Source organism: Macaca thibetana, chromosome 20, assembly GCF_024542745.1.
Source record: "Macaca thibetana thibetana isolate TM-01 chromosome 20, ASM2454274v1, whole genome shotgun sequence".
Taxonomy (NCBI): domain Eukaryota; kingdom Metazoa; phylum Chordata; class Mammalia; order Primates; family Cercopithecidae; genus Macaca; species Macaca thibetana.
Window position 1 is genome coordinate 32,600,596 of NC_065597.1, and position 26,632 is coordinate 32,627,227.

The 26,632-nt window shown below is 55.9% G+C and overlaps 2 protein-coding genes across 7 annotated transcripts in view; both read left to right on the plus strand.

Annotated features, from left to right (window-relative positions):
- RPL13 (ribosomal protein L13) overlaps window positions 1-26,632 on the plus strand; it is a 192,983-nt gene that overhangs the window by 128,417 nt on the left and 37,934 nt on the right. The window lies entirely within an intron of this gene.
- Window positions 1-26,632, plus strand: part of SPG7 (SPG7 matrix AAA peptidase subunit, paraplegin) — a 65,286-nt gene that overhangs the window by 6,233 nt on the left and 32,421 nt on the right. For 3 of the 4 annotated variants that reach the window (XM_050772901.1, XM_050772903.1, XM_050772904.1), the window contains exons 4-6: window positions 8,677-8,918; window positions 22,907-23,046; window positions 25,293-25,395. In XM_050772901.1, the coding sequence (XP_050628858.1) occupies window positions 8,677-8,918; window positions 22,907-23,046; window positions 25,293-25,395 (485 nt within the window). The remainder of the gene's footprint in view (window positions 1-8,676; window positions 8,919-22,906; window positions 23,047-25,292; window positions 25,396-26,632) is intronic. The other variant, XM_050772902.1, reaches the window with a different exon arrangement.

Genomic DNA, 26,632 nt, shown 5'->3' on the forward strand with positions numbered 1-26,632 from the left:
GGAAAGCTTTCAGGATGTGGAAATGATGGTTCGGCTACTGGATGATGGGATGATTATTGTGAATTCGAGTTTAGCAGGAGTTTGTTTCAGGAGTGATGTCCTGGTTAGTTGATTTTGGGTGAGACGCTGCATTTGCCAAGGCCAGGGACAGCTTTACTCTGTGCGAGAGGAGCTCTGACTCTCCCTGCTGGTCTCTCGAGGGGAGGTCGTAACTGCGGGAAGGGACACCAGTGTTCTCAAGTGGATTCAGTTTAGGTGTTTCTGGCTTTAGGCTCATCTTCAGCATACTGTTGGTTTTACAGTAAGTGTCAGTGCCTCCAGCCACTCAGAACTATCTTTTAAAAGACTTCTAAATCTTCATACGAAATTGTTTTGAATTGATTTCAGGGCTCTTCCCCTGTATTCTTCAGCATTTCAATAAAGTGTGTCCTTTGACCTTTTTTTTTTTTTTTTTTTTTTTTGCCAGAGTCTCACTCTGTTGCCCAGGCTAGAGTGCAATGGTACGATCTTGGCTGAATGCAGCCTCTGCCTCCCGGGTTCAAGCAATTCTCCTGCCTCAGCCTCCCAAGTAACTGGGACTACAGGCGCCCGCAACCATGCCCGGCTAATTTTTTGTATTTTTAGTAGAGACAGGGTTTCACCGTGTTAGCCAGGATGGTCTCGATCTCCCTGACCTCGTGATCTGCCTGCCTCGGCCTCCCAAAGTGCTAGGATGACAGGTGTGAGCCACCTTGCCTGGCCAAGTGATTGTCTTACGTTTATTCTATTTTGGGTTGAACTGTGGTTTGCTTTGAGAAAATAATGTCTGTTAAATTTGCATTAGAGGATAATTGTTTACTGAGCCAAATAATCTTTCTTGTGAGAACCTATTCTGGGTTTCCCCTGGGCCTTCTGCTGTGGTTGCGGGGGTAGTTGGTTTGTGTGGGTTTTCAGGACTGTTGACTACATCAGACACGCACAGCACATCAGACATGCACAGTTCCGGCCCTTGGACAGGCCTTCATCATGGTCGGATGCTGAACTGCATCGCGTCTGTTCACGTGAAGATTCTTTTGCCACCTCCTTAAATGAAAGAACCATACTGAATGTGGCTTAGAAACAGCTTTGCCAGCTGTGCAGAATGATTGTAAGTAGTGGTTACCCAAAAAGTAGAAAAGTAGTTGCTTGGAATACCACTCACTGATAATGCGGGTGAATCTGGAAGGAATTATGCTGAGTGAAAAAAGGCAGACCCGAAAGATCACATTGCATATGGTTTTCAGTTTTTTATAGAGCATTCTCTAAAGACAAAAATTAAAGAGATGGAACATAGATTCCTGGTTGCTAGGAGCTAAGGATGGGGAGGGAGACAGCCCAAGGGAGCCTGTGGTTGGACTGTTGCCTGCCTGGGCTGTGGTGAGCACATAAGCATGCACACTGCGTGTGTGTCACGGGACGACCCCAGGGAGCTTGGTGGACTGTCGTGGTGGGAGAGCCCAGCTGTGATGCTATTCATAGTTTTGCAAGATGGAACCACTGGGAGCAGGTGGACAAGGTACTGCTCTGCGTCATTTCTTTCTTATTTTTTTCTTTCTTTCTTTTTTTTGAGATGGGGTCTCCCTGTCACCCAGGCTGGAGTGCAGTGGCTCAATCTCTGCTCACTGCAACCTCCACCTCCTGGGTTCAAGCAATTCTTCTGCCTCAGCCTCCTGAAGAGCTGGGATTAAAGGCATGCACCACCACACTCAGCTAATTTTGTTTGCTTTTAGTAGAGATGGGGTTTCACCATGTTGGCCAGGCTGCTCTCGAACTCCTGACCTTGTGATCTGCCTGCCTTGGCCCTCTCAAAGTGCTGGGATTACAGGCGTGAGCCACCGTGCCCAGCCTGCTCTGTGCCATTTCTTACAACTTCATGTGAAACTACAGTTACTTCACGGTCAGAAATTTAACTAGAAAAAAAGTGGTTGCTAACATTTTTTTGTTTTCTTTTTTTGAGACGGAGTCTCGCTCTTGTTGCCCAGCCTGGAGTGCAATGGCGTGATCTTGGCTCACCACAACGTCTGCTTCCTGGGTTCAAGCGATTCTCCTGCGTCAGCCTCCCGAGTAATTACAGGCATGCGTCACCGTACCTGGCTGATTTTTTTTGTATTTTTAGTAAAGATGGGGTTTCTCCATGTTGGTCAGGCTGGTCTCGGACTCCTGACCTCAGGTAACCCACCCGCTGTAGCCTCCCAAAGTGCTGGGATTACAGGCGTGAGCCACCGTGCCGGCAGCAGTTCCTAACGTTTTCACAGAGCTGCTTGTGGAAAACTTCCCCTTTCCTGTGCAGTGTGAATGCCTCAGGTGGAGCCCCTGCCCCGGAGGGCTCTCGTCTATCAGGTCAGGTGTGGCACTTGGGGCTGCTGCCTTCAGGGGTGGTTTCGGAGTGGGATAAGCCTGGTGTGGCCCCTGTGGCTGCTTCCTTGGGGACTCAGTAGTAGCAGCCTTTTTTTTTTTTTTTTTTTTTTGGACGTAGAGTCTCGCTCTGTCGCCCAGGCTGGAGTGCAGTGGCGCGATCTCGGCTCACTGCAAGCTCCGCCTCTTGGGTTCATGCCATTCTCCTGCCTCAGCCTCCCGAGAGCTGGGACCACAGATGCCGCCACCACGCCCGGCTAATTTTTTTTGTATTTTTAGTAGAGACGGGGTTTCACCGTGTTAGCCAGGATGGTCTCGATCTGCTGACCTCATGCTCTGCCCGTCTCAGCCTCCCAAAGTGCTGGGATTACAGGTGTGAGCCACCGTGCTCGGCTATCAGCTGTTTGTTTTTAGATGACTGATTGAGTCATGTGATTGAGATGAGTCATGTGATCATAATATCTAATTGTCAACAATTGACTTTTTTTTCCTCGAAGACGGATTTTGGCAACAGAACTTGCCAGTCGTCCTGAAGGCCGCCATCCAGGAGGTGTGCATGAGGCTCAGGAGGCACGTGCGTTTCTTGAGCGCCTTGGCGGCGGCACTGCCTCAGGAACACAGGCAGCAGGTGCTGAGGTCACACCCCCCGTTGTCTGTGAGCTGGCAGCTCATCTGAGCGTCCTGAATAACCGTCCGGGAGGCACGCAGGAGGAAGGTGCCTGCAGTGCTGGCTGCGCAGGCACAAATGGCCACAACACTGGAGGCGTGGCAGGAAGAGGTGCGTCAGGCAGCTCAGTGGAAGGGACGTGCTGGAGGTTTGGGCTGGACAGAAGTTGAGGACTTCATGGGAAGGAGGCAGGGACCTTCCAGGCAGAGGAAGGGCCTTTATGCCTAGAGTGCTTTTGTTTGTTTGTTTCAAGATGGAGTTTCACTCTTTGTTGCCCAGCCTGGAGTGAAGTGGCACAATCTCAGCTCACTGCAGCCTCCGCCCGCCAGGTTTAAGCGCTTCTCCTGCCTCAGCCTCCCTAGTAGCTGGGCTTGCGGTCATGTGCCACCACGCCTGGCTAATTTTTGTAGTTTTAGTAGAGATGGGGTTTCACCATGTTGGCCAGGCTGGTGTTGAACTCCTGACCTCAGGTGATCCACCCACCTCAGCCTCCCAAAGTACTGGGGTGACAGCCCCAGCTAAGTTTTTTTCTTTTGTTTGTTTGTTTGTTTGTTTGTTTCCCTGTAGAGATGGGTTTTCGCCGTGTTGCCCTGCTGGTTTCTAACTCCTGAACTCAAGTGATCCACCGGTGTCGACTCCCACAGTGCTGGGATGACAGGCGTGAGCCGCTGTGCCAAGTGATCCACCTGTCTCGACTCCCACAGTGCTGGGATGACAGGCATGAGCCACCACGCCTGGCCCAAATTTCTTTTTTTTTTTTTTTTTTTTTTTTTTTTTTTTTGAGACGGAGTCTCGCTCTGTTGCCCAGGCTGGAGTGCAGTGGCGCGATCTCGGCTCACTGCAAGCTCCACCTCCCGGGTTCCCGCCATTCTCCTGCCTCAGCCTCCCGAGTAGCTGGGACTACAGGCGCCGCCACCACGCCCGGCTAATTTTTTTGTATTTTTAGTGGAGACAGGGTTTCATTGTGTTAGCCAGGATGGTCTCGATCTCCTGACCTCGTGATCCGCCCGTCTCGGCCTCCCAAAGTGCTGGGATGACAGGCTTGAGCCACCGCGCCCGGCCGCCTGGCCCAAATTTCTTAAGGTTCATTTCCTTAAAGTTTCAGAAGTAGGATTTTTGAATTAAAGAAACTAAATACTATGTACGGCACTTGATACATCCTGCCAGGCAGTTACCAGACAGGGTCGTGCTGGTTTACACCACCCCAGCACGTGAGCAAGGCGTGTTGCAGACCTTCCGTGGCCTGGCTCTCGAGGCATCCGCCTGCGTGTGCTCATGGAGCGTGTGGATTTTCCCTGCGTTGCCTTCGCTTGTGGCTGGAAGAGGGTTCTCTGTGCTGCTGTGTTCTGGGTGCTCGGTTGGCCGCCTTCCTGCCACTGAGGAGGCCACGGAGGCCAGAGAGGACTCGCCGAACAGCGAAACGATAGGAACCTAAGGAGCTTCGGAAAAGGTGTCAGGATGGGGCTCGGCTCCCCTGAGGGCTGTGTGGCCTCAGAGTCTTGTTGAGCAGATCCTGCTCCCTGCTGCAGCGGGAATAAGAGCCGCCTGTGTCACACACCTGTGGATTAACACGCCTGGCTGACCCTCGCTGGAGAAGGGCTACATGTTTGTGATGAAAGCAGAAGTGTTTACTGTCGACCAAATCCAAGCTGTCATTTTACTTTTATTGGAAATTCTCTGGCCGGGTGCGGTGGCTCACACCTATAATCCCAGCAGTTCGGGAGGCCGAGGTGGGAGGATCACCTGAGCTCAGTCGTTTGAGACCAGCTTGGGCAACAGTGTGAGACCTCATCTTCTACTAAAATTTTAAAAATTAGCCAGGCGCAGTGGCGGGCACCTGTAGTCCCAGCTACTCGGGAGGCTGAGGTTGGTGGATCACTTGAGCCCAGGAGGTCGAGGCTGCAGTGAGCCCAGGTATGCTCATGGAGCCCTGTGGGTTTCTCCTGCAGTGCACCACCGCTGTCCAGCCTGGGTGACAGTGAGACCCCATCTCAAAAATAAAAAAGAGAAGAAAATGGGACACTGTTGACATGATCACAGAGCTTCTGAAGGAGCAGCGCTGGTCGTGATTCCGGATCGTCCTTCCGGGGCAGCTAGAGGAGCTGCTGGGAAGTGTTTCTCACAGTTTCCCAGGGCGCCCCGTGTTTCTAGTAGAAAACACAATTGGTAATTAAGTATTGGAAGTAGATAGTTTCTAATAATTAGACACTCTGAGAACATAAATTTGCTCTCTGAGGCCGGGCGCGGGGGCTCACACCTGTAATCCCAGCACTTTGGGAGGCCGAGGCAGGTGAATCACGAGGTCAGGAGATTGGGACCATCCTGGCTAACACGGTGAAATCCCGTCTCTACTAAAAGTACAAAAAATTAGCCGGGCGTCGTGGCGGGCGCCTGTAGTCCCAGCTACTCGGGAGGCTGAGGCAGGAGAATGGCGTGAACCCGGGAGGCGGAGCTTGCAGTGAGCTGAAATCACACCACTGCACTCCAGCCTGGGCGAGAGTGAGACTCCGTCTCAAAAATAATAATAATAATAGGCCGGGCATGGTGGCTCATGCCTGTAATCCCAGCACTTTGGGAGGACAAGGCGAGTGGATCACGAGGTCAGGAGTTCAAGACCATCCTGGCTAACACGGTGAAACCCCGTCTCTACTAAAATAATACAAAAAAATTAACCAGGCGTGGTGGCGGGCGCCTGTAGTCCCAGCTACTCTGGAGGCTGAGGCAGGAGAATGGCGTGAACCCGGGAGGCGGAGCTTGCAGTGAGCTGAAATCACACCACTGCGCTCCAGCCTGGGCGACAGAGCAAGACTCTGTCTCAAAAATAATAATAATAGTAATAAAATACAGGCCGGGCGCAGTGGCTCACGCTTGTAATCCCAGCACTTTGGGAGGCCGAGGCGGGCGTATCACGACGTCAGGAGATCGAGACCACGGTGAAACCACATCTCTACTAAAAATACAAAAATTAGCTGGGCAACGTGGCGGCGCCTGTAATCCCAGCTACTCAGGAGGCTGAGGCAGGAGAATGGCGTGAACCTGGGAGGCGGAGCTTGCAGTGAGCCAAGGTCAGGATCGTGCCACTGCAGTCCAGCCTGGGCTACAGAGAGAGACGGTCCCAAAGATATATATATATATAGTAATAAAATACAAAATTTGCTCTCTGAAATAAGCAGTGGGCTTTATGTAATTGCCTTTGTGAGTGGGAGCTTGAGGTATTAGATGTACAATTAGAATCGATTGTAACAAGACACAGTGATATCTAAAATATACCTTCATATTTTCGAAGCAATTATTTTACCAAACCTTTTCAGTAGGTTGCATTTTGTGTTTTTAAGCTGATTGAAAAATTGTTTGAATTCATCTACAATGATGGTTGAAAAGAAAGGTGGTACATGGGACGTGCCCAGGCCTGGCTTTGATGCCAGCATGGAGTCCCCAGACAGTGCGGGAGGAACAGAACTGTGAATCTCAAGCACACGTGAACCTCTTGTCCCCACTGCTGGGTCCGTGGCGTTGTGTCCACAGGCGCAGGTATTTTGGAGATGGTGTTGTCCCCGCTGCTGGGTCCGTGGCGCTGTGTCCACAGGTGCAGGTATTTTGGAGATGGTGTTGTCCCCGCTGCTGGGTCCGTGGCGCTGTGTCCACAGGTGCAGGTATTTTGGAGATGGTGAGACCGAGTGGACTTCCCATCTGAGGGTTTGGCCCTCGGACTCACCTTTGTGTCCTTGTCCCAGCCCTGCCTGTGTCTGGGTCTCGGCGCTTGCTCTGAGCAGGTGCGTGTAATGAGGTCGAGTTCCTTGTGCACAGACAGCTAGGAGTACTGGTAACCAGTTGAAGCTTTGGTTTGAGAGATTTGGACCCATCTTGGGGGGAGCTCCCCATGGAGAGGTTTGCTGTAGACACTGGCTGTGCACGGGTGACGGCACAGGTCTGTCGCTGGCCTCGCCAGGCAGCGCTCCTGCTCCTGGTGTAAAGCAGAGGTGCTGCAGGCTGTAGGGACCTGGGCCCGTGGGTGAGTGAGATCCTGTAGGAAAGCACCGTAGACAAAGCGCGTCACCCACACCCTCCCCAGAGCTGGAGGAGAGACTTACCTGCCTGGGGGGTTGAAGGAAGACTGGCTTGGCCTGGGATGGTCACTGCTGGGAGCCCGCCTGGCTGCGGGACTGCTTCCCACCTGGGCCCTGGGCTGCGGGAAGTGACCCCTGCAGGCATGTTGCCCAGTGGCCCTCCTGGCTGTCCTTTTCCCCACCATGCCCTCAGGCATCTCCCTGGCTTCCCTGCCTGGCGCTGTTTGCCACGCCTCCTTGCAGGCCCCCATGAAGGGTGAGTGAGCACCCGCTGCTCCAGATCTCCTCTGCGCTGGCCCCAGGCTGGACTTGAGTCGGTCTCCTGCTGCCTGCGGGGTGCACCTGTCCACCTCCCCTCGAGGTATCCCAGTGTCTCGAAAACAGGGACCGAGTGTCTTTTCTATCCTCTTGAGAGCTGAGTGTGCTGCCGCCTTGTCTTCAGTAGGGTGTTAATAACTGAGGAAGGTGATGTGGAAGAATTTACCTGATACTTCTTATAAAGAGTTGGTCTTTGGGAAAATTCTAGAGCCAAGTGGTCTGGAGTATATGCCTTTAGACTGAACAGTGTATCTGATGATATTTTTAAGTTCTGTTTTCCGTCTGGGTGTGGTGGCTCACACCTGTAGTCCCAGCTCTTTGGGAGGCCAAGGTGGGCGGATCGTCTGAGGTCAGGAGTTTGAGACCAGCCTGGCCAACATGATGAAACCCCGTCTCTACTAGAAATACAGAAATTACCCAGGCGTGGTGGCGGGTGCCTGTCATCCCAGCTACTCGGGAGGCTGAGGCAGGAGAATGTGTGACAAGAGTGAAAGTCCATCTCAGAACACAAACAAAAACAAAGTTCTATTTTCAGATGTTGTGATAAATAACCTACAGCTTTCTGTTAAATGTTACTCATTCTGATGAGTGAAAAGTTCAGAATGGTTGTTGGTAGGTAGTCTTCAGTGGGATTGGGAAGATACTATTTCTTGAGGCAGGTTGTGGTAAAAGATATTTGTTTTAATTGTTTTTAATAATTTACGTATATGTTTTCATATTTAGTATTTGGTCAGACTCCAAGCGACTGGATTCATGGCCATTGTGAGCGTGCAGTTTGCAGTGGGAGAGCTCGCTGTGTCTGTGGCGGCTCCGATGGCCTGGCACGGTCGTTTGTTTTTTGAGACAGGGTCTTGCTCTGTCACCCAGGCTGGAGTGCGGTGGCGCAATCATGGCTCACTGCAACTTCGACCTCCCGCCTCAGCCTCCCGAGTAGCTGGGACCACAGGCGTGCACCGTTGGGCCCGGCTCTGAGTGTTTGGATTTAGAAATGGTTTCCTCTTGTCTCAGGCGGGAACCACTCCGGCTCGTCGCTGAAGTGACCTCAGCAAATGAGGTGTTGGTGACCTCGAACAGCACACCATTAGTCTTTGTCTCTGATAACTTCAGGGAAAAATTGGCAAAAGTGCAGGATCTTTCGTGCAAGATGCTGCCCCTCCCACTCCAGTTGAGCTTTCCCGAAGAAGCTCTGGATGTCGCCCCTGTCTGACGCTCACATGTGTGTTTCTCCCCTTTGCTTCTCTGCCGGCTCAGAGGATAGGAGACGTCGTGAGCGGGACGACCAGATGTACCGAGAGCGGCTGCGCACCTTGCTGGTCATTGCAGTTGTCATGAGCCTCCTGAATGCTCTCAGCACCGGTGGAGGCAGCATTTCCTGGAACGACTTTGTCCACGAGATGCTGGCCAAGGGTGAGGTGCAGCGTGTCCAGGTGGTGCCTGAGAGCGACATGGTGGAAGTCTACCTGCACCCTGGAGCCGTGGTGTTTGGGCGGCCTGTGAGTGAGGATGTGGGTGGCCTGTGAGGGTGTAGGCGCCTGTGAGGGTGTGGGCGCCTGTGAGCGAGGGTGTAGGTGCCTGTGAGTGAGGATGTGGGCGCCTGTGAGTGAGGGTGTGGGTGCCTGTGAGTGAGGGTGTGGGCGGCCTGTGAGGGTGTAGGCGCCTGTGAGTGAGGATGTGGGTGCCTGTGAGTGAGGATGTGGGTGCCTGTGAGGATGTGGGTGCCTGTGAGTGAGGATGTGGGTGCCTGTGAATGAGGATGTGGGTGGCCTTTGAGGGTGTAGGTGCCTGTGAGGATGTGGGTGCCTGTGAGTGAGGATGTGGGTGGCCTGTGAGGATGTGGGTGCCTGTGAGTGAGGATGTGGGTACCTGTGAGTGAGGATGTGGGTGGCCTGTGAGGGTGTAGGCGCCTGTGAGTGAGGGTGTGGGCGCCTGTGAGTGAGGGTGTGGGCGCCTGTGAGTGAGGGTGTGGGCGCCTGTGAGCGAGGGTGTGGGCGCCTGTGAGTGAGGATGTGGGCGCCTATGAGTGAGGATGTGGGCGCCTATGAGGGTGTGGGTGCTTGTGAGCGAGGGTGTGGGTGCCTGTGAGTGAGGGTGTGGGTGCCTGTGAGTGAGGGTGTGGCAGCCTGTGAGTGAGGGTGTGGGCGCCTGTGAGCGAGGGTGTAGGCGCCTGTGAGTGAGGATGTGGGCGCCTATGAGTGAGGGTGTAGGCGCTTGTGAGTGACGGTGTGGGTGCCTGTGAGGATGTGGGCGCCTATGAGGGTGTGGGTGCTTGTGAGCGAGGGTGTGGGTGCCTGTGAGTGAGGGTGTGGGCGCCTGTGAGTGAGGGTGTGGGTGCCTGTGAGTGAGGATGTGGGTGGCCTGTGAGGATGTGGGTGCCTGTGAGTGAGGATGTGGGTGCCTGTGAGTGAGGATGTGGGTACCTGTGAGTGAGGATGTGGGTGGCCTGTGAGGGTGTAGGCGCCTGTGAGTGAGGGTGTGGGCGCCTGTGAGTGAGGGTGTGGGTGCCTGTGAGTGAGGGTGTGGGCGCCTGTGAGTGAGGGTGTGGGTGCCTGTGAGTGAGGGTGTGGCAGCCTGTGAGTGAGGGTGTGGGTGCAGGCTGGCAGCCTGTGAGTGAGGGTGTGGGCACAGGCCGTTGCCATTCTTTTGGATACCTGCAGTTGAGGGCATGCTTCCTTCTCATGCTGGGCCCTCAGCCCACTGATTTCGATTTATTTGGTTGTCTTTGTTTTTTTTTTGTTTTAGTTTTTTTGTTTGTTTGTTTGGGACAATCTCACTCTGTTGCCCAGGCTGAAGTGCAGTGATGTGATCTCCACTCACTGCAACATCTGCCTCCCGAGTTCAAGCGATTTCCCTGCCTCAGCCTCTCGGGTAGCTGGGATTACAGGCACGCACCACCACACCTGGCTAATTTTTGTATTTTTAGTAGAGATGGGGTTTCTCCATGTAGGGCTAGGCTGGTCTCGAACTCCTGACCTCAGGTGATCTGCCCACCTTGACCTCCCAAAGTGCTGGGATTACAGGCATGAGCCTTCATGCCCAGCCAGATCTGGTAACTTTAGATTCCAAGAGTGTATCAGAATCTGTGCTTGGAGCGTTTTAACCCTGGACAGTGTGTGGACCAGTGATTAGGAAAGTGGTCTGGGGTTGGTGTGTCCCAGCCCAGGGTCTGGAAATGACCGTGGCCTCCACCAAAGCTTCTGCCCCTTTGCTGGGTTACGCAGGATTCAGGACGCTTTTTCCTTCTCTTTTTTTTTTTTTTTTTTTTTTTTTTTGAGACAGTCTCCCTCTGTTGCCCAGGCTGAGATGCAGTGGTGTGTGATGTTGGCTCACTGCAGCCTTGACCTCCTGGGCTTGGCTTATCCTCCCACCTCAGCCTACCCTGTAGCTGGGCTTGCAGGCGTGCACCACCACACCTGGCTAATTTTTAAATTTTTTGGTTTTTTTGGAGAGAGGAGGTCTTCCTATATTGCCCAGGCTGGTCTTGAACTCCTGGCCTCAAGTGATCCTCACACCTTGACCTTCCAAAGTGCCTGATGACAGGCGTCAGCCACCACGCCCGGCCCTGTCTTGCTGGTTTTAAGAACAGGAAACCCTGTTTTTAAACACACCATGGCTAAGTGCAGAGGGTGGTGCTCATTCAGGTAAATCCTCTGATGGAGGCCTGATTATTTCAGCCTGGGAGGTTATTTTAATCTACAGCACTATGCTCGGTTCTGGACGAGTCACCTGATAAAACAGCTGCCTTCCAGAGAAAATGCTCAGAATTCTGTCTTAGCAGTTTGAGGTGTGAGTGAGGGAGCAGCAGGTGCCACCTCCACCCCGATCCCTGTCCTCTGCTGGAGTCCCCAGTTAGCCTCCAGGCGAGTCCTGCACATCCGTCCTTGTCCTCCCTTTGGGCTGTTGCCGTCCAGCCGTGCTGAAACCTGAGCTATACGTGCGGAGTTTCCTTAGGAAAACGCTGCATTTGGAGGATCATGTGCTGGGGAGACAGACCTGTCGGTGTCCTGGTGTGAGGGATGAACAGTCTCAGGGTTTGTGGTTAAACAGGAGTCCTCTGTGGCCGCGGTTTCCTAAAACATCTGGTTTTGGCCACAGTCTTGATTGTGCCGTCCTCAGTCCTGCGCTGCAGCCTCGCCGGCCTCTGGGGGAGGCTCCTGTCGTGTCTACAGGCATAGCTGAGTCCGAGGCACACATCAGACGTGGGGCCGTGAGCTAACATGCAGACACCCCTCCGTTTCTCAGTTTTCCTATGAGTGGAAAATAGAAAGTCTATCTGTTGAAAGTTTATTTCTCAAATTGTGGTTGAGGAAACTAAAATTTTTCAGACTTGGAAGTACAGATGCTCCTTGAATTAGGATATTTTCAGCTTCCCAAGGGCTCACTGGGAGGTGGCCCCATCGTAGGTCAAGGAGCTTAGTCTGCCTATTGCTTTCACGTCGTTGTGAAGTGGAAAGACCGTAAGTGGAACCGTCGTACGTTAGGAATCACCTCTAGTTTCTGAATGGCGTCCTCTTCACAATGTGCTGAGGCTGTCGTTAGCGTGAGTTCCAGGCAGGCTCCCTGTCCTTAGCGTGAGTTCCAGGCAGGCTCCGTGTCGTTAGCGTGAGTTCCAGGCAGGCTCCCTGTCCTTAGCGTGAGTTCCAGGCAGGCTCTCTGTCGTTAGCGTGAGTTCCAGGCAGTCTCCCTGTCCTTAGCGTGAGTTCCAGGCAGGCTCCCTGTCGTTAGCGTGAGTTCCAGGCAGGCGCTCTGTCCTTAGTGTGAGTTCCAGGCAGGCTCCCTGTCCTTAGCGTGAGTTCCAGGCAGGCTCCGTGTCGTTAGCGTGAGTTCCAGGCAGGCTCCCTGTCCTTAGCGTGAGTTCCAGGCAGGCTCCCTGTCGTTAGCGTGAGTTCCAGGCAGACTCCCTGTCGTTAGCGTGAGTTCCAGGCAGCCTCCCTGTCGTTAGCGTGAGTTCCAGGCAGCCTCCCTGTCGTTAGCGTGAGTTCCAGGCAGCCTCCCTGTCGTTAGCGTGAGTTCCAGGCAGCCTCCCTGTCGTTAGCGTGAGTTCCAGGCAGGCTCCCTGTCCTTAGCGTGAGTTCCAGGCAGGCTCCCTATCGTTAGCGTGAGTTCCAGGCAGGCGCTCTGTCCTTAGTGTGAGTTCCAGGCAGGCTCCCTGTCCTTAGCGTGAGTTCCAGGCAGGCTCCGTGTCGTTAGCGTGAGTTCCAGGCAGGCTCCCTGTCCTTAGCGTGAGTTCCAGGCAGGCTCCCTGTCGTTAGCGTGAGTTCCAGGCAGCCTCCCTGTCGTTAGCGTGAGTTCCAGGCAGCCTCCCTGTCGTTAGCGTGAGTTCCAGGCAGCCTCCCTGTCGTTAGCGTGAGTTCCAGGCAGCCTCCCTGTCGTTAGCGTGAGTTCCAGGCAGCCTCCCTGTCGTTAGCGTGAGTTCCAGGCAGCCTCCCTGTCGTTAGCGTGAGTTCCAGGCAGCCTCCCTGTCGTTAGCGTGAGTTCCAGGCAGGCTCCCTGTCCTTAGCGTGAGTTCCAGGCAGGCTCCCTGTCCTTAGCGTGAGTTCCAGGCAGGCTCCCTGTCCTTAGCGTGAGTTCCAGGCAGGCTCCCTGTCGTTAGCGTGTTCCAGGCAGCCTCCCTGTCGTTAGCGTGAGTTCCAGGCAGGCTCCCTGTCCTTAGCGTGAGTTCCAGGCAGGCTCGCTGTCGTTAGCGTCAGTTCCAGGCAGGCTCCCTGTCGTTAGCGTGAGTTCCAGGCAGCCTCCCTGTCCTTAGCGTGAGTTCCAGGCAGCCTCCCTGTCGTTAGCGTGAGTTCCAGGCAGGCTCCCTGTCCTTAGCGTGAGTTCCAGGCAGGCTCTCTGTCGTTAGCGTGAGTTCCAGGCAGGCTCCCTGTCCTTAGCGTGAGTTCCAGGCAGGCTCCCTGTCCTTAGCGTGAGTTCCAGGCAGCCTCCCTGTCGTTAGCGTGAGTTCCAGGCAGCCTCCCTGTCGTTAGCGTGAGTTCCAGGCAGCCTCCCTGTCGTTAGCGTGAGTTCCAGGCAGGCTCCCTGTCCTTAGCGTGAGTTCCAGGCAGGCTCCGTGTCATTAGCGTGAGTTCCAGGCAGGCTCCCTGTCCTTAGCGTGAGTTCCAGGCAGGCTCCGTGTCGTTAGCGTGAGTTCCAGGCAGGCTCCGTGTCGTTAGCGTGAGTTCCAGGCAGGCTCCGTGTCGTTAGCGTGAGTTCCAGGCAGGCTCCGTGTCCTTAGCGTGAGTTCCAGGCAGGCTCCCTGTCCTTAGCGTGAGTTCCAGGCAGCCTCCCTGTCGTTAGCGTGAGTTCCAGGCAGCCTCCCTGTCGTTAGCGTGAGTTCCAGGCAGGCTCCCTGTCGTTAGCGTGAGTTCCAGGCAGGCTCCCTGTCGTTAGCGTGAGTTCCAGGCAGGCTCCCTGTCCTTAGCGTGAGTTCCAGGCAGGCTCCCTGTCGTTAGCGTGAGTTCCAGGCAGGCTCCCTGTCCTTAGCGTGAGTTCCAGGCAGGCTCCCTGTCCTTAGCGTGAGTTCCAGGCAGCCTCCCTGTCCTTAGCGTGAGTTCCAGGCAGCCTCCCTGTCCTTAGCGTGAGTTCCAGGCAGGCTCCCTGTCATTAGCGTGAGTTCCAGGCAGGCGCTCTGTCGTTAGCGTGTGTTCCAGGCAGGCTCCCTGTCCTTAGCGTGAGTTCCAGGCAGGCGCTCTGTCCTTAGCGTGAGTTCCAGGCAGCCTCCCTGTCGTTAGCGTGAGTTCCAGGCAGCCTCCCTGACGTTAGCGTGAGTTCCAGGCAGGCTCCCTGTCCTTAGCGTGAGTTCCAGGCAGGCTCCCTGTCCTTAGCGTGAGTTCCAGGCAGGCTCCCTGTCGTTAGCGTGAGTTCCAGGCAGGCTCCCTGTCCTTAGCGTGAGTTCCAGGCAGGCTCGCTGTCGTAAGCGTGAGTTCCAGGCAGGCTCCCTGTCGTTAGCGTGAGTTCCAGGCAGGCTCCCTGTCCTTAGCGTGAGTTCCAGGCAGGCTCCCTGTCCTTAGCGTGAGTTCCAGGCAGGCTCCCTGTCCTTAGCGTGAGTTCCAGGCAGGCTCTCTGTCGTTAGCGTGAGTTCCAGGCAGACTCCGTGTCGTTAGCGTGAGTTCCAGGCAGGCTCCGTGTCCTTAGCGTGAGTTCAAGGCAGGCTCCGTGTCCTTAGCGTGAGTTCCAGGCAGGCTCCGTGTCATTAGCGTGAGTTCCAGGCAGGCTCTCTGTCGTTAGCGTGAGTTCCAGGCAGGCTCCGTGTCGTTAGCGTGAGTTCCAGGCAGGCTCCCTGTCCTTAGCGTGAGTTCCAGGCAGGCTCCGTGTCCTTAGCGTGAGTTCCAGGCAGGCTCCCTGTCCTTAGCGTGAGTTCCAGGCAGGCTCCCTGTCCTTAGCGTGAGTTCCAGGCAGCCTCCCTGTCCTTAGCGTGAGTTCCAGGCAGCCTCCCTGTCGTTAGCGTGAGTTCCAGGCAGCCTCCCTGTCGTTAGCGTGAGTTCCAGGCAGCCTCCCTGTCGTTAGCGTGAGTTCCAGGCAGGCTCCGTGTCCTTAGCGTGAGTTCCAGGCAGGCTCCGTGTCATTAGCGTGAGTTCCAGGCAGGCTCCCTGTCGTTAGCGTGAGTTCCAGGCAGGCTCCCTGTCCTTAGTGTGAGTTCCAGGCAGCCTCCCTGTCCTTAGCGTGAGTTCCAGGCAGGCTCCGTGTCGTTAGCGTGAGTTCCAGGCAGGCTCCCTGTCCTTAGCGTGAGTTCCAGGCAGGCTCCCTGTCCTTAGCGTGAGTTCCAGGCAGGTTCCCTGTCCTTAGCGTGAGTTCCAGGCAGGCTCCCTGTCGTTAGCGTGAGTTCCAGGCAGGGGCTCTGTCGTTAGCGTGAGTTCCAGGCAGGCTCCCTGTCCTTAGCGTGAGTTCCAGGCAGGCTCCCTGTCCTTAGCGTGAGTTCCAGGCAGGCTCCGTGTCCTTAGCGTGAGTTCCAGGCAGGCTCCGTGTCCTTAGCGTGAGTTCCAGGCAGGCTCCCTGTCGTTAGCGTGAGTTCCAGGCAGGCTCCCTGTCGTTAGCGTGAGTTCCAGGCAGCCTCCCTGTCGTTAGCGTGAGTTCCAGGCAGCCTCCCTGTCGTTAGCGTGAGTTCCGGGCAGCCTCCCTGTCGTTAGCGTGAGTTCCAGGCAGGCTCCCTGTCCTTAGCGTGAGTTCCAGGCAGCCTCCCTGTCCTTAGCGTGAGTTCCAGGCAGGCTCCCTGTCCTTAGCGTGAGTTCCAGGCAGGCTCCCTGTCGTTAGCGTGAGTTCCAGGCAGCCTCCCTGTCGTTAGCGTGAGTTCCAGGCAGCCTCCCTGTCGTTAGCGTGAGTTCCAGGCAGCCTCCCTGTCGTTAGCGTGAGTTCCAGGCAGCCTCCCTGTCCTTAGCGTGAGTTCAAGGCAGGCTCCGTGTCATTAGCGTGAGTTCCAGGCAGGCTCCCTGTCCTTAGCGTGAGTTCCAGGCAGGCTCCGTGTCGTTAGCGTGAGTTCCAGGCAGGCTCCGTGTCGTTAGCGTGAGTTCCAGGCAGGCTCCCTGTCCTTAGCGTGAGTTCCAGGCAGGCTCCGTGTCGTTAGCGTGAGTTCCAGGCAGGCTCCCTGTACTTAGCGTGAGTTCCAGGCAGGCTCCGTGTCGTTAGCGTGAGTTCCAGGCAGACTCCGTGTCGTTAGCGTGAGTTCCAGGCAGACTCCGTGTCCTTAGCGTGAGTTCCAGGCAGGCTCCGTGTCCTTAGCGTGAGTTCCAGGCAGGCTCCGTGTCCTTAGCGTGAGTTCCAGGCAGGCTCTCTGTCGTTAGCGTGAGTTCCAGGCAGGCTCCGTGTCCTTAGCGTGAGTTCCAGGCAGGCTCCCTGTCGTTAGCGTGAGTTCCAGGCAGGCTCCGTGTCCCTAGCGTGAGTTCCAGGCAGGCTCCGTGTCCTTAGCGTGAGTTCCAGGCAGGCTCAGTGTCCTTAGCGTGAGTTCCAGGCAGGCTCCCTGTCGTTAGCGTGAGTTCCAGGCAGGCTCCCTGTCCTTAGCGTGAGTTCCAGGCAGGCTCCCTGTCCTTAGCGTGAGTTCCAGGCAGCCTCCCTGTCGTTAGCGTGAGTTCCAGGCAGCCTCCCTGTCGTTAGCGTGAGTTCCAGGCAGCCTCCCTGTCGTTAGCGTGAGTTCCAGGCAGGCTCCGTGTCCTTAGCGTGAGTTCCAGGCAGGCTCCGTGTCATTAGCGTGAGTTCCAGGCAGGCTCCCTGTCCTTAGCGTGCGTGAGTTCCAGGCAGGCTCCCTGTCCTTAGCGTGAGTTCCAGGCAGGCTCCCTGTCCTTAGCGTGAGTTCCAGGCAGGCTCCCTGTCCTTAGCGTGAGTTCCAGGCAGGCTCCCTGTCCTTAGCGTGAGTTCCAGGCAGGCTCCCTGTCCTTAGCGTGAGTTCCAGGCAGGCTCCCTGTCCTTAGCGTGAGTTCCAGGCAGGCTCCGTGTCCTTAGCGTGAGTTCCAGGCAGGCTCCGTGTCGTTAGCGTGAGTTCCAGGCAGGCTCTCTGTCGTTAGCGTGAGTTCCAGGCTGGCTCCCTGTCCTTAGCGTGAGTTCCAGGCAGCCTCCCTGTCCTTAGCGTGAGTTCCAGGCAGCCTCCCTGTCCTTAGCGTGAGTTCCAGGCAGCCTCCCTGTCCTTAGCGTGAGTTCCAGGCAGCCTCCCTGTCCTTAGCGTGAGTTCCAGGCAGCCTCCCTGTCCTTAGCGTGAGTTCCAGGCAGCCTCCCTGTCCTTAGCGTGAGTTCCAGGCAGCCTCCCTGTCCTTAGCGTGAGTTCCAGGCAGCCTCCCTGTCCTTAGCGTGAGTTCCAGGCAGGCTCCCTGTCCTTAGCGTGAGTTCCAGGCAGCCTCCCTGTCCTTAGCGTGAGTTCCAGGCAGGCTCCCTGTCGTTAGCGTGAGTTCCAGGCAGCCTCCCTGTCGTTAGCGTGAGTTCCAGGCAGGCTCCCTGTCGTTAGCGTGAGTTCCAGGCAGGCTCCCTGTCGTTAGCGTGAGTTCCAGGCAGGCTCCCTGTCCTTAGCGTGAGTTCCAGGCAGGCTCCCTGTCCTTAGCGTGAGTTCCAGGCAGGCTCCCTGTCCTTAGCGTGAGTTCCAGGCAGGCTCCCTGTCCTTAGCGTGAGTTCCAGGCAGGCTCCCTGTCGTTAGCGTGAGTTCCAGGCAGGCTCCCTGTCGTTAGCGTGAGTTCCAGGCAGGCTCCCTGTCGTTAGCGTGAGTTCCAGGCAGGCTCCCTGTCGTTAGCGTGAGTTCCAGGCAGGCTCCCTGTCGTTAGCGTGAGTTCCAGGCAGGCTCCCTGTCGTTAGCGTGAGTTCCAGGCAGGCTCCCTGTCCTTAGCGTGAGTTCCAGGCAGGCTCCCTGTCCTTAGCGTGAGTTCCAGGCAGGCTCCGTGTCCTTAGCGTGAGTTCCAGGCAGGCTCCCTGTCCTTAGCGTGAGTTCCAGGCAGGCTCCGTGTCGTTAGCGTGAGTTCCAGGCAGGCTCCCTGTCCTTAGCGTGAGTTCCAGGCAGGCTCCCTGCCCTTAGCGTGAGTTCCAGGCAGGCTCCGTGTCCTTAGCGTGAGTTCCAGGCAGGCTCCGTGTCCTTAGCGTGAGTTCCAGGCAGCCTCCCTGTCGTTAGCGTGAGTTCCAGGCAGCCTCCCTGTCGTTAGCGTGAGTTCCAGGGAGGCTCCCTGTCGTTAGCGTGAGTTCCAGGGAGGCTCCCTGTCCTTAGCGTGAGTTCCAGGCAGGCTCCCTGTCGTTAGCGTGAGTTCCAGGCAGGCTCCCTGTCCTTAGCGTGAGTTCCAGGCAGGCTCCCTGTCCTTAGCGTGAGTTCCAGGCAGGCTCCCTGTCCTTAGCGTGAGTTCCAGGCAGGCTCCCTGTCCTTAGCGTGAGTTCCAGGCAGCCTCTCTGTCCTTAGCGTGAGTTCCAGGCAGGCTCCCTGTCGTTAGCGTGAGTTCCAGGCAGCCTCCCTGTCCTTAGCGTGAGTTCCAGGCAGCCTCCCTGTCCTTAGCGTGAGTTCCAGGCAGCCTCCCTGTCCTTAGCGTGAGTTCCAGGCAGCCTCCCTGTCCTTAGCGTGAGTTCCAGGCAGCCTCCCTGTCCTTAGCGTGAGTTCCAGGCAGCCTCCCTGTCCTTAGCGTGAGTTCCAGGCAGGCTCTCTGTCCTTAGCGTGAGTTCCAGGCAGGCTCCGTGTCGTTAGCGTGAGTTCCAGGCAGGCTCCGTGTCGTTAGCGTGAGTTCCAGGCAGGCTCCGTGTCGTTAGCGTGAGTTCCAGGCAGGCTCCGTGTCCTTAGCGTGAGTTCCAGGCAGGCTCCGTGTCCTTAGCGTGAGTTCCAGGCAGGCTCTCTGTCGTTAGCGTGAGTTCCAGGCAGGCTCCGTGTCGTTAGCGTGAGTTCCAGGCAGGCTCCCTGTCCTTAGCGTGAGTTCCAGGCAGGCTCCCTGTCCTTAGCGTGAGTTCCAGGCAGGCTCCCTGTCCTTAGCGTGAGTTCCAGGCAGGCTCCCTGTCCTTAGCGTGAGTTCCAGGCAGGCTCCCTGTCCTTAGCGTGAGTTCCAGGCAGGCTCCCTGTCCTTAGCGTGAGTTCCAGGCAGCCTCCCTGTCCTTAGCGTGAGTTCCAGGCAGCCTCCCTGTCGTTAGCGTGAGTTCCAGGCAGCCTCCCTGTCCTTAGCGTGAGTTCCAGGCAGCCTCCCTGTCCTTAGCGTGAGTTCCAGGCAGGCTCCCTGTCCTTAGCGTGAGTTCCAGGCAGGCTCCCTGTCCTTAGCGTGAGTTCCAGGCAGGCTCCCTGTCGTTAGCGTGAGTTCCAGGCAGCCTCCCTGTCCTTAGCGTGAGTTCCAGGCAGCCTCCCTGTCGTTAGCGTGAGTTCCAGGCAGGCTCCGTGTCGTTAGCGTGAGTTCCAGGCAGGCTCCCTGTCGTTAGCGTGAGTTCCAGGCAGGCTCCCTGTCCTTAGCGTGAGTTCCAGGCAGGCTCCCTGTCCTTAGCGTGAGTTCCAGGCAGGCTCCGTGTCCTTAGCGTGAGTTCCAGGCAGGCTCCGTGTCCTTAGCGTGAGTTCCAGGCAGGCTCTCTGTCGTTAGCGTGAGTTCCAGGCAGGCTCCGTGTCGTTAGCGTGAGTTCCAGGCAGGCTCCCTGTCCTTAGCGTGAGTTCCAGGCAGGCGCTCTGTCCTTAGCGTGAGTTCCAGGCAGGCTCCCTGTCCTTAGCGTGAGTTCCAGGCAGCCTCCCTGTCCTTAGCGTGAGTTCCAGGCAGCCTCCCTGTCCTTAGCGTGAGTTCCAGGCAGCCTCCCTGTCCTTAGCGTGAGTTCCAGGCAGCCTCCCTGTCCTTAGCGTGAGTTCCAGGCAGGCTCCCTGTCGTTAGCGTGAGTTCCAGGCAGGCGCTCTGTCGTTAGCGTGAGTTCCAGGCAGGCTCCCTGTCTTTAGCGTGAGTTCCAGGCAGGCTCCCTGTCCTTAGCGTGAGTTCCAGGCAGCCTCCCTGTCGTTAGCGTGAGTTCCAGGCAGCCTCCCTGACCTTAGCGTGAGTTCCAGGCAGCCTCCCTGACGTTAGCGTGAGTTCCAGGCAGCCTCCCTGTCCTTAGCGTGAGTTCCAGGCAGCCTCCCTGTCCTTAGCGTGAGTTCCAGGCAGCCTCCCTGTCCTTAGCGTGAGTTCCAGGCAGGCTCCGTGTCCTTAGCGTGAGTTCCAGGCAGGCTCTCTGTCGTTAGCGTGAGTTCCAGGCAGGCTCCGTGTCGTTAGCGTGAGTTCCAGGCAGGCTCCCTGTCCTTAGCGTGAGTTCCAGGCAGGCTCCCTGTCCTTAGCGTGAGTTCCAGGCAGCCTCCCTGTCCTTAGCGTGAGTTCCAGGCAGCCTCCCTGTCGTTAGCGTGAGTTCCAGGCAGCCTCCCTGTCGTTAGCGTGAGTTCCAGGCAGCCTCCCTGTCGTTAGCGTGAGTTCCAGGCAGCCTCCCTGTCCTTAGCGTGAGTTCCAGGCAGGCTCCCTGTCCTTAGCGTGAGTTCCAGGCAGGCTCCCTGTCGTTAGCGTGAGTTCCAGGCAGGCTCCCTGTCGTTAGCGTGAGTTCCAGGCAGGCTCCCTGTCGATAGCGTGAGTTCCAGGCAGCCTCCCTGTCCTTAGCGTGAGTTCCAGGCAGCCTCCCTGTCCTTAGCGTGAGTTCCAGGCAGCCTCCCTGTCCTTAGCGTGAGTTCCAGGCAGCCTCCCTGTCCTTAGCGTGAGTTCCAGGCAGCCTCCCTGTCCTTAGCGTGAGTTCCAGGCAGCCTCCCTGTCCTTAGCGTGAGTTCCAGGCAGGCTCCCTGTCCTTAGCGTGAGTTCCAGGCAGGCTCCCTGTCCTTAGCGTGAGTTCCAGGCAGGCTCCCTGTCCTTAGCGTGAGTTCCAGGCAGGCTCCCTGTCCTTAGCGTGAGTTCCAGGCAGGCTCCCTGTCCTTAGCGTGAGTTCCAGGCAGGCTCCCTGTCCTTAGCGTGAGTTCCAGGCAGGCTCCCTGTCCTTAGCGTGAGTTCCAGGCAGGCTCCCTGTCGTTAGCGTGAGTTCCAGGCAGGCGCTCTGTCCTTAGCGTGAGTTCCAGGCAGGCTCCCTGTCCTTAGCGTGAGTTCCAGGCAGGCTCCGTGTCGTTAGCGTGAGTTCCAGGCAGGCTCCCTGTCGTTAGCGTGAGTTCCAGGCAGGCTCCCTGTCGTTAGCGTGAGTTCCAGGCAGGCTCCCTGTCCTTAGCGTGAGTTCCAGGCAGGCTCCCTGTCCTTAGCGTGAGTTCCAGGCAGGCTCCCTGTCCTTAGCGTGAGTTCCAGGCAGGCTCCCTGTCCTTAGCGTGAGTTCCAGGCAGGCTCCCTGTCCTTAGCGTGAGTTCCAGGCAGGCTCCCTGTCCTTAGCGTGAGTTCCAGGCAGCCTCCCTGTCGTTAGCGTGAGTTCCAGGCAGCCTCCCTGTCGTTAGCGTGAGTTCCAGGCAGGCTCCCTGTCCTTAGCGTGAGTTCCAGGCAGGCTCCCTGTCCTTAGCGTGAGTTCCAGGCAGGCTCCCTGTCCTTAGCGTGAGTTCCAGGCAGGCTCCCTGTCCTTAGCGTGAGTTCCAGGCAGGCTCCCTGTCCTTAGCGTGAGTTCCAGGCAGCCTCCCTGTCCTTAGCGTGAGTTCCAGGCAGCCTCCCTGTCCTTAGCGTGAGTTCCAGGCAGCCTCCCTGTCGTTAGCGTGAGTTCCAGGCAGCCTCCCTGTCCTTAGCGTGAGTTCCAGGCAGGCTCCCTGTCGTTAGCGTGAGTTCCAGGCAGGCTCCCTGTCCTTAGCGTGAGTTCCAGGCAGGCGCCCTGTCCTTAGCGTGAGTTTCCAGGCAGGCTCCCTGTCCTTAGCGTGAGTTCCAGGCAGGCTCCCTGTCCTTAGCGTGAGTTCCAGGCAGGTTCCCTGTCCTTAGCGTGAGTTCCAGGCAGGCTCCCTGTCGTTAGCGTGAGTTCCAGGCAGGCTCCCTGTCGTTAGCGTGAGTTCCAGGCAGGCGCTCTGTCCTTAGCGTGAGTTCCAGGCAACCTCCCTGTCCTTAGCGTGAGTTCCAGGCAGCCTCCCTGACCTTAGCGTGAGTTCCAGGCAGCCTCCCTGTCGTTAGCGTGAGTTCCAGGCAGCCTCCCTGACGTTAGCGTGAGTTCCAGGCAGGCTCCCTGTCGTTAGCGTGAGTTCCAGGCAGGCTCCCTGTCCTTAGTGTGAGTTCCAGGCAGGCTCCTTGTCCTTAGCGTGAGTTCCAGGCAGCCTCCCTGTCCTTAGCGTGAGTGCCAGGCAGGCTCCCTGTCCTTAGCGTGAGTGCCAGGCAGGCTCCCTGTCGTTAGCGTGAGTGCCAGGCAGCCTCCCTGTCGATAGCGTGAGTGCCAGGCAGCCTCCCTGTCGATAGCGTGAGTGCCAGGCAGCCTCCCTGTCGATAGCGTGAGTTCCAGGCAGCCTCCCTGTCGTTAGCGTGAGTTCCAGGCAGGCTCCCTGTCCTTAGCGTGAGTTCCAGGCAGCCTCCCTGTCGTTAGCGTGAGTTCCAGGCAGCCTCCCTGTCGTTAGCGTGAGTTCCATGCAGGCTCCCTGTCCTTAGCGTGAGTTCCAGGCAGGCTCCCTGTCCTTAGCGTGAGTTCCAGGCAGGCTCCCTGTCGTTAGCGTGAGTTCCAGGCAGGCTCCCTGTCCTTAGCGTGAGTTCCAGGCAGGCTCCCTGTCCTTAGCGTGAGTTCCAGGCAGGCTCCCTGTCCTTAGCGTGAGTTCCAGGCAGGCTCCCTGTCCTTAGCGTGAGTTCCAGGCAGGCTCCCTGTCCTTAGCGTGAGTTCCAGGCAGGCTCCGTGTCCTTAGCGTGAGTTCCAGGCAGGCTCCCTGTCGTTAGCGTGAGTTCCAGGCAGGCTCCCTGTCGTTAGCGTGAGTTCCAGGCAGGCTCCCTGTCCTTAGCGTGAGTTCCAGGCAGGCGCTCTGTCCTTAGCGTGAGTTCCAGGCAGGCGCTCTGGCCTTAGCGTGAGTTCCAGGCAGGCTCCCTGTCGTTAGTGTGAGTTCCAGGCAGGCTTTGTCGTTAGCGTGAGTTCCAGGCAGGCGCTCTGGGAACCGTGGGGTTGCTGCCCGTCTGTCCCTGCGGGTCTCTCATGGTCCGGTCTCTTTTCTCCCCCCCAGCGACTAGCCTTGATGTACCGAATGCAGGTTGCAAATATTGACAAGTTTGAAGAAAAGCTTCGAGCAGCTGAAGATGAGCTGAATATCGAGGCCAAGGACAGGATCCCGGTTTCCTACAGGCGAACAGGATTCTTTGGAAAGTATGTGGGACGTGTTTGTTGACGCTTGAACTAAACCTCACTTGGCTTTGTAGTGTGAGAAACAGATTGCAAAGAAAAATCTCAACTGTCTTTGCCTACAGTTAACTAGACTTTTTTTGTGGGAGGGTTAAATAAATATAGAAGTGAATGATGCACTGCCAGGAAATTTGGAAATGTAGTCGTCCCTGGGTATCCATGGGGGCTGGTTCTAGGACCTCCCAAGGATATCAACACCACAGGATGCCTGAGCCCCTGACGTGAAACGCCGGAGTCCTTGCGTGTAACCTGAGAACATCCTCTGATGGGCTTCAGATCATCTGTAGGTTGCTAATAATTCCCAATGCCCTGTAAATACCATTTCAATCATTGTTACACTTTATTGTTCAGGCAATGATGACAAAAATGTGTCTGTACATGTTCAGTACAGATGCACATTTTCCCCACGTATTTTCATTCTGTGCTTGGTTGATCCTGTAGAGGTGGAACCCGTGGCTATGGAGGCCAACTGTGTGCAAGTCTGTTGGAGTTTGTTAATCACTTTCTTCAGTTGTCTGGCGCTTCTGAATTCACATTCTTGTTTAATGTTCACTGACTGTGCTCTTTGATGGAGGCTTCCCAAGTGGTCAGACTGAGTGTGCCGGTGCCGGAGATGCCTGGTGACAAGCCAGCCTCGTGACAATAGCAGTGCTCAGGTTTTTCTGTTTTCGGTACATTTTGTTTTCAGAAGTAAGCGATCAGTTTCAGTTAGCAAGGCAAGATCAGCCTAGCAATAAAAAAGAGAGTCAAGGAGTACCTTGATAATGTCTTGGGGTTGCTGTCTTCTCCATATAGGAAAATGGAACGGGAAAGGTGTAGACACGGGAATGTGAAACTCTCATTTCAGTGTTGAGAGGGAAACAGACCAGGTGGGAGCTAAGGGCAGTTAAGAACCATGGACCCTGACGGGTTCCGTAATAGGAGCAAATGAGGGGCCAATGGGTGCCGAAACCAGAGAGGTTTATTGTTGACTTGTAATCTCTGAAGATGTAGAATGCCAGTGACTGGCAAGTACTCCCTTGATCAAAATGCACCTCTAGCCGGGTGCGGTGGCTCTGCCTGTAATCCCAGCACTTTGGAAGGCTGAGGCAGGGAGGATCTCTTGAGCCCACGAGTTCGAGACCAGCCTGGGCAGCATGGAGAACCCCATCTCTGCAGGGGAAAAAAAAAAAAAGACGCACCTCTAATTCTGTAACTCAGCAGCTCCTGGAAGATCGCTGCTCTGAGGCTGTGCTTCTCACGTCTTCGTGGGCCGATGATGTACAGAAGATGGAGGGTTGGGGTAGGCCCGGGGCAGCCCCTCCTTCAGTATGAGGGCGAAAGTCCTGGGATTTGCTTTTTTTTTTTTTTCCTTTTGAGACAGGATCTCTGTCGCCGAGGCTGGAGTGCAGTGGCACAGTCTCGGCTCATTGCAGCCTTGACCTCCCACAGTCAGGTGATTCTCCCACCTCAGCCTCCTGAGTAGCTGGGACTACAGATGCACGCCACCACACCCAGCTACGTTTTTTTGTATTTTTAGTCGAGACAGTGTTTGTTTGTTATTTTTTTCTTTTTGAGATGAAGTCTTGCTCTGTCGCCCAGGCTGGGGTGCAGTGGCACGATCTCGACTCCGTGCAACCTCCACCTCCTGGGTTCACGCCATTCTCCTGCCTTCGCCATCCGAGTAGCTGGGACTACAGGCGCCGCCACCACGCCCGGCTAATTTTTGTATTTTTTTAGTAGAGATGGGGTTTCACCGTGTTAGCCAGACTGGTCTCGAATTTCTGACCTTGTGATCCACTCGCCGCAGCCTCCCAAAGTGCTGGGATTACAGGCGTGAGCCACCGTGCCTGGCCTGAGATTTGCTTTTTACTGCTAGGCCGATTTTGCCTGCCTGATTGAAACTGATCACTTACTTTTGAAAACAAAATATACTGAAAATAGAAAAACCAGAATGTTGTTATTGTCACAGGGCTGGCTAGATCACTGGGTATCTCCAGCATTTGCACACTCAGTCGGACCATTTGGGAAACTTTCATGTCAGAGCACAGTCAGCGAGAACGAGACAAGAGAACCCATTTCCACAACCGTTTTAATCTGTGCATCGGTCCCACAGGTAGGGACTCCTCGTCTCGTCTTGGAAGCGTTGCCAGCGGTGGTTCTGACTTGGAAACATGTGTCTGTCACGTGACACTCTCTGAGCCTGTGCCTGCCTCTCTTTCTTCCGGCAGCGCCCTGTACTCCGTGGGGATGACAGCGGTGGGCCTGGCCATCCTGTGGTGTGTTTTCCGTCTGGCCGGAATGACTGGCAGGGAAGGTGGATTCAGTGCTTTTGTAAGTTCTGTCAGTCAGAGCCCTCTGAACTCTTTTTCTGCTTTGTGTTTGCTGTGAGCTGCACGATAAACACTCAGGGAACACCCGTGGCAGAGGGCAGCCTGAAGCCACAGCGAGGCAGCAGCTCCCCTTCCCTTCCCACGGGCTGGCTGTAAGGCGTGTAGTAACCAGTGTTGCCTGAGGGCCTCTCACCCTAACTCTGGGGTGCCTGAGCCATGTGAGATGACAGGGCAATTGAATCTGCATTTTTCTTTTCTTTTTTTTTTTTTTGAGACGGAGCTTCGCCTTTGTTGTCCAGGCTGGAGTGCATTGGCGTGATCTCAGCTCACCACAACCTTTGCCTCGCGGGTTCAGGCAGTTCTCCTGCCTCAGCCTCCCGAGTTGCTGGGATTACAGGCATGTGCCACCACGCCCGGCTAATTTTGTATTTTTAGTAGAGACGGAGTTTCAGCATGTTGGTCAGGCTGGTCTCGAACTCCCGACCTCAGGTGATCCACCTCGGCCTCCCAAAGTGCTGGGTTTATAGGCGTGAGCCACTGCACCCGGCCTTTCTTTTCTTTTTTTTTTTTTTTTTTTTTTTTTTTGAGACAGAGTCTCGCTCTGTTGCCTAGGCTGGAGTGCAGTGGCATGATCTCTGCTCACTGAAACCTCCACCCCCTGGGTTCATGCAATCCTCCTAACTCAGCATCCTGAGTAGCTGGGACTGCAGGTGTGGGCCACCATGCCTGGCTAATTTTTGTATTTTTATAGAGATAGGGTTTCACCATGTTGGCCAGGCCGGTCTTGAACTACTGAGCTTGGGTGATCTGCCTGCCTCGGCCTCCCAACGTGCTGGAGCCACCAACCCGGCCAAATCTGCATTTTTTTTTATGATCACCAAAGTCTGTTTTCCCCTTTATTTCCAACTAGCGAAGAATCTGAGGAATTTTAAAGGTTGTCTTTATTTTTTATTTATTTGTTTATTTATTTTTCCTGAGACTGAGTCTCGCTCTGTCACCCAGGCTGGAGTGCAGTGGCACGATCTTGGCTCACTGCAAGCTCCGCCTTCCGGGTTCACACCATTCTCCTGCCTCAGCCTCCCGAGTAGCTGGGACTACAGGCGCCCGCCACTACGCCCTGCTAATTTTTTGTATTTTTAGTAGAGATCGGGTTTCACCATGTTAGCCAGGATGGTCTCGATCTCCTGACCTCATGATCCGCCTGCCTCGGCCTCCCAGAGTGCTGGGATTACAGGCGT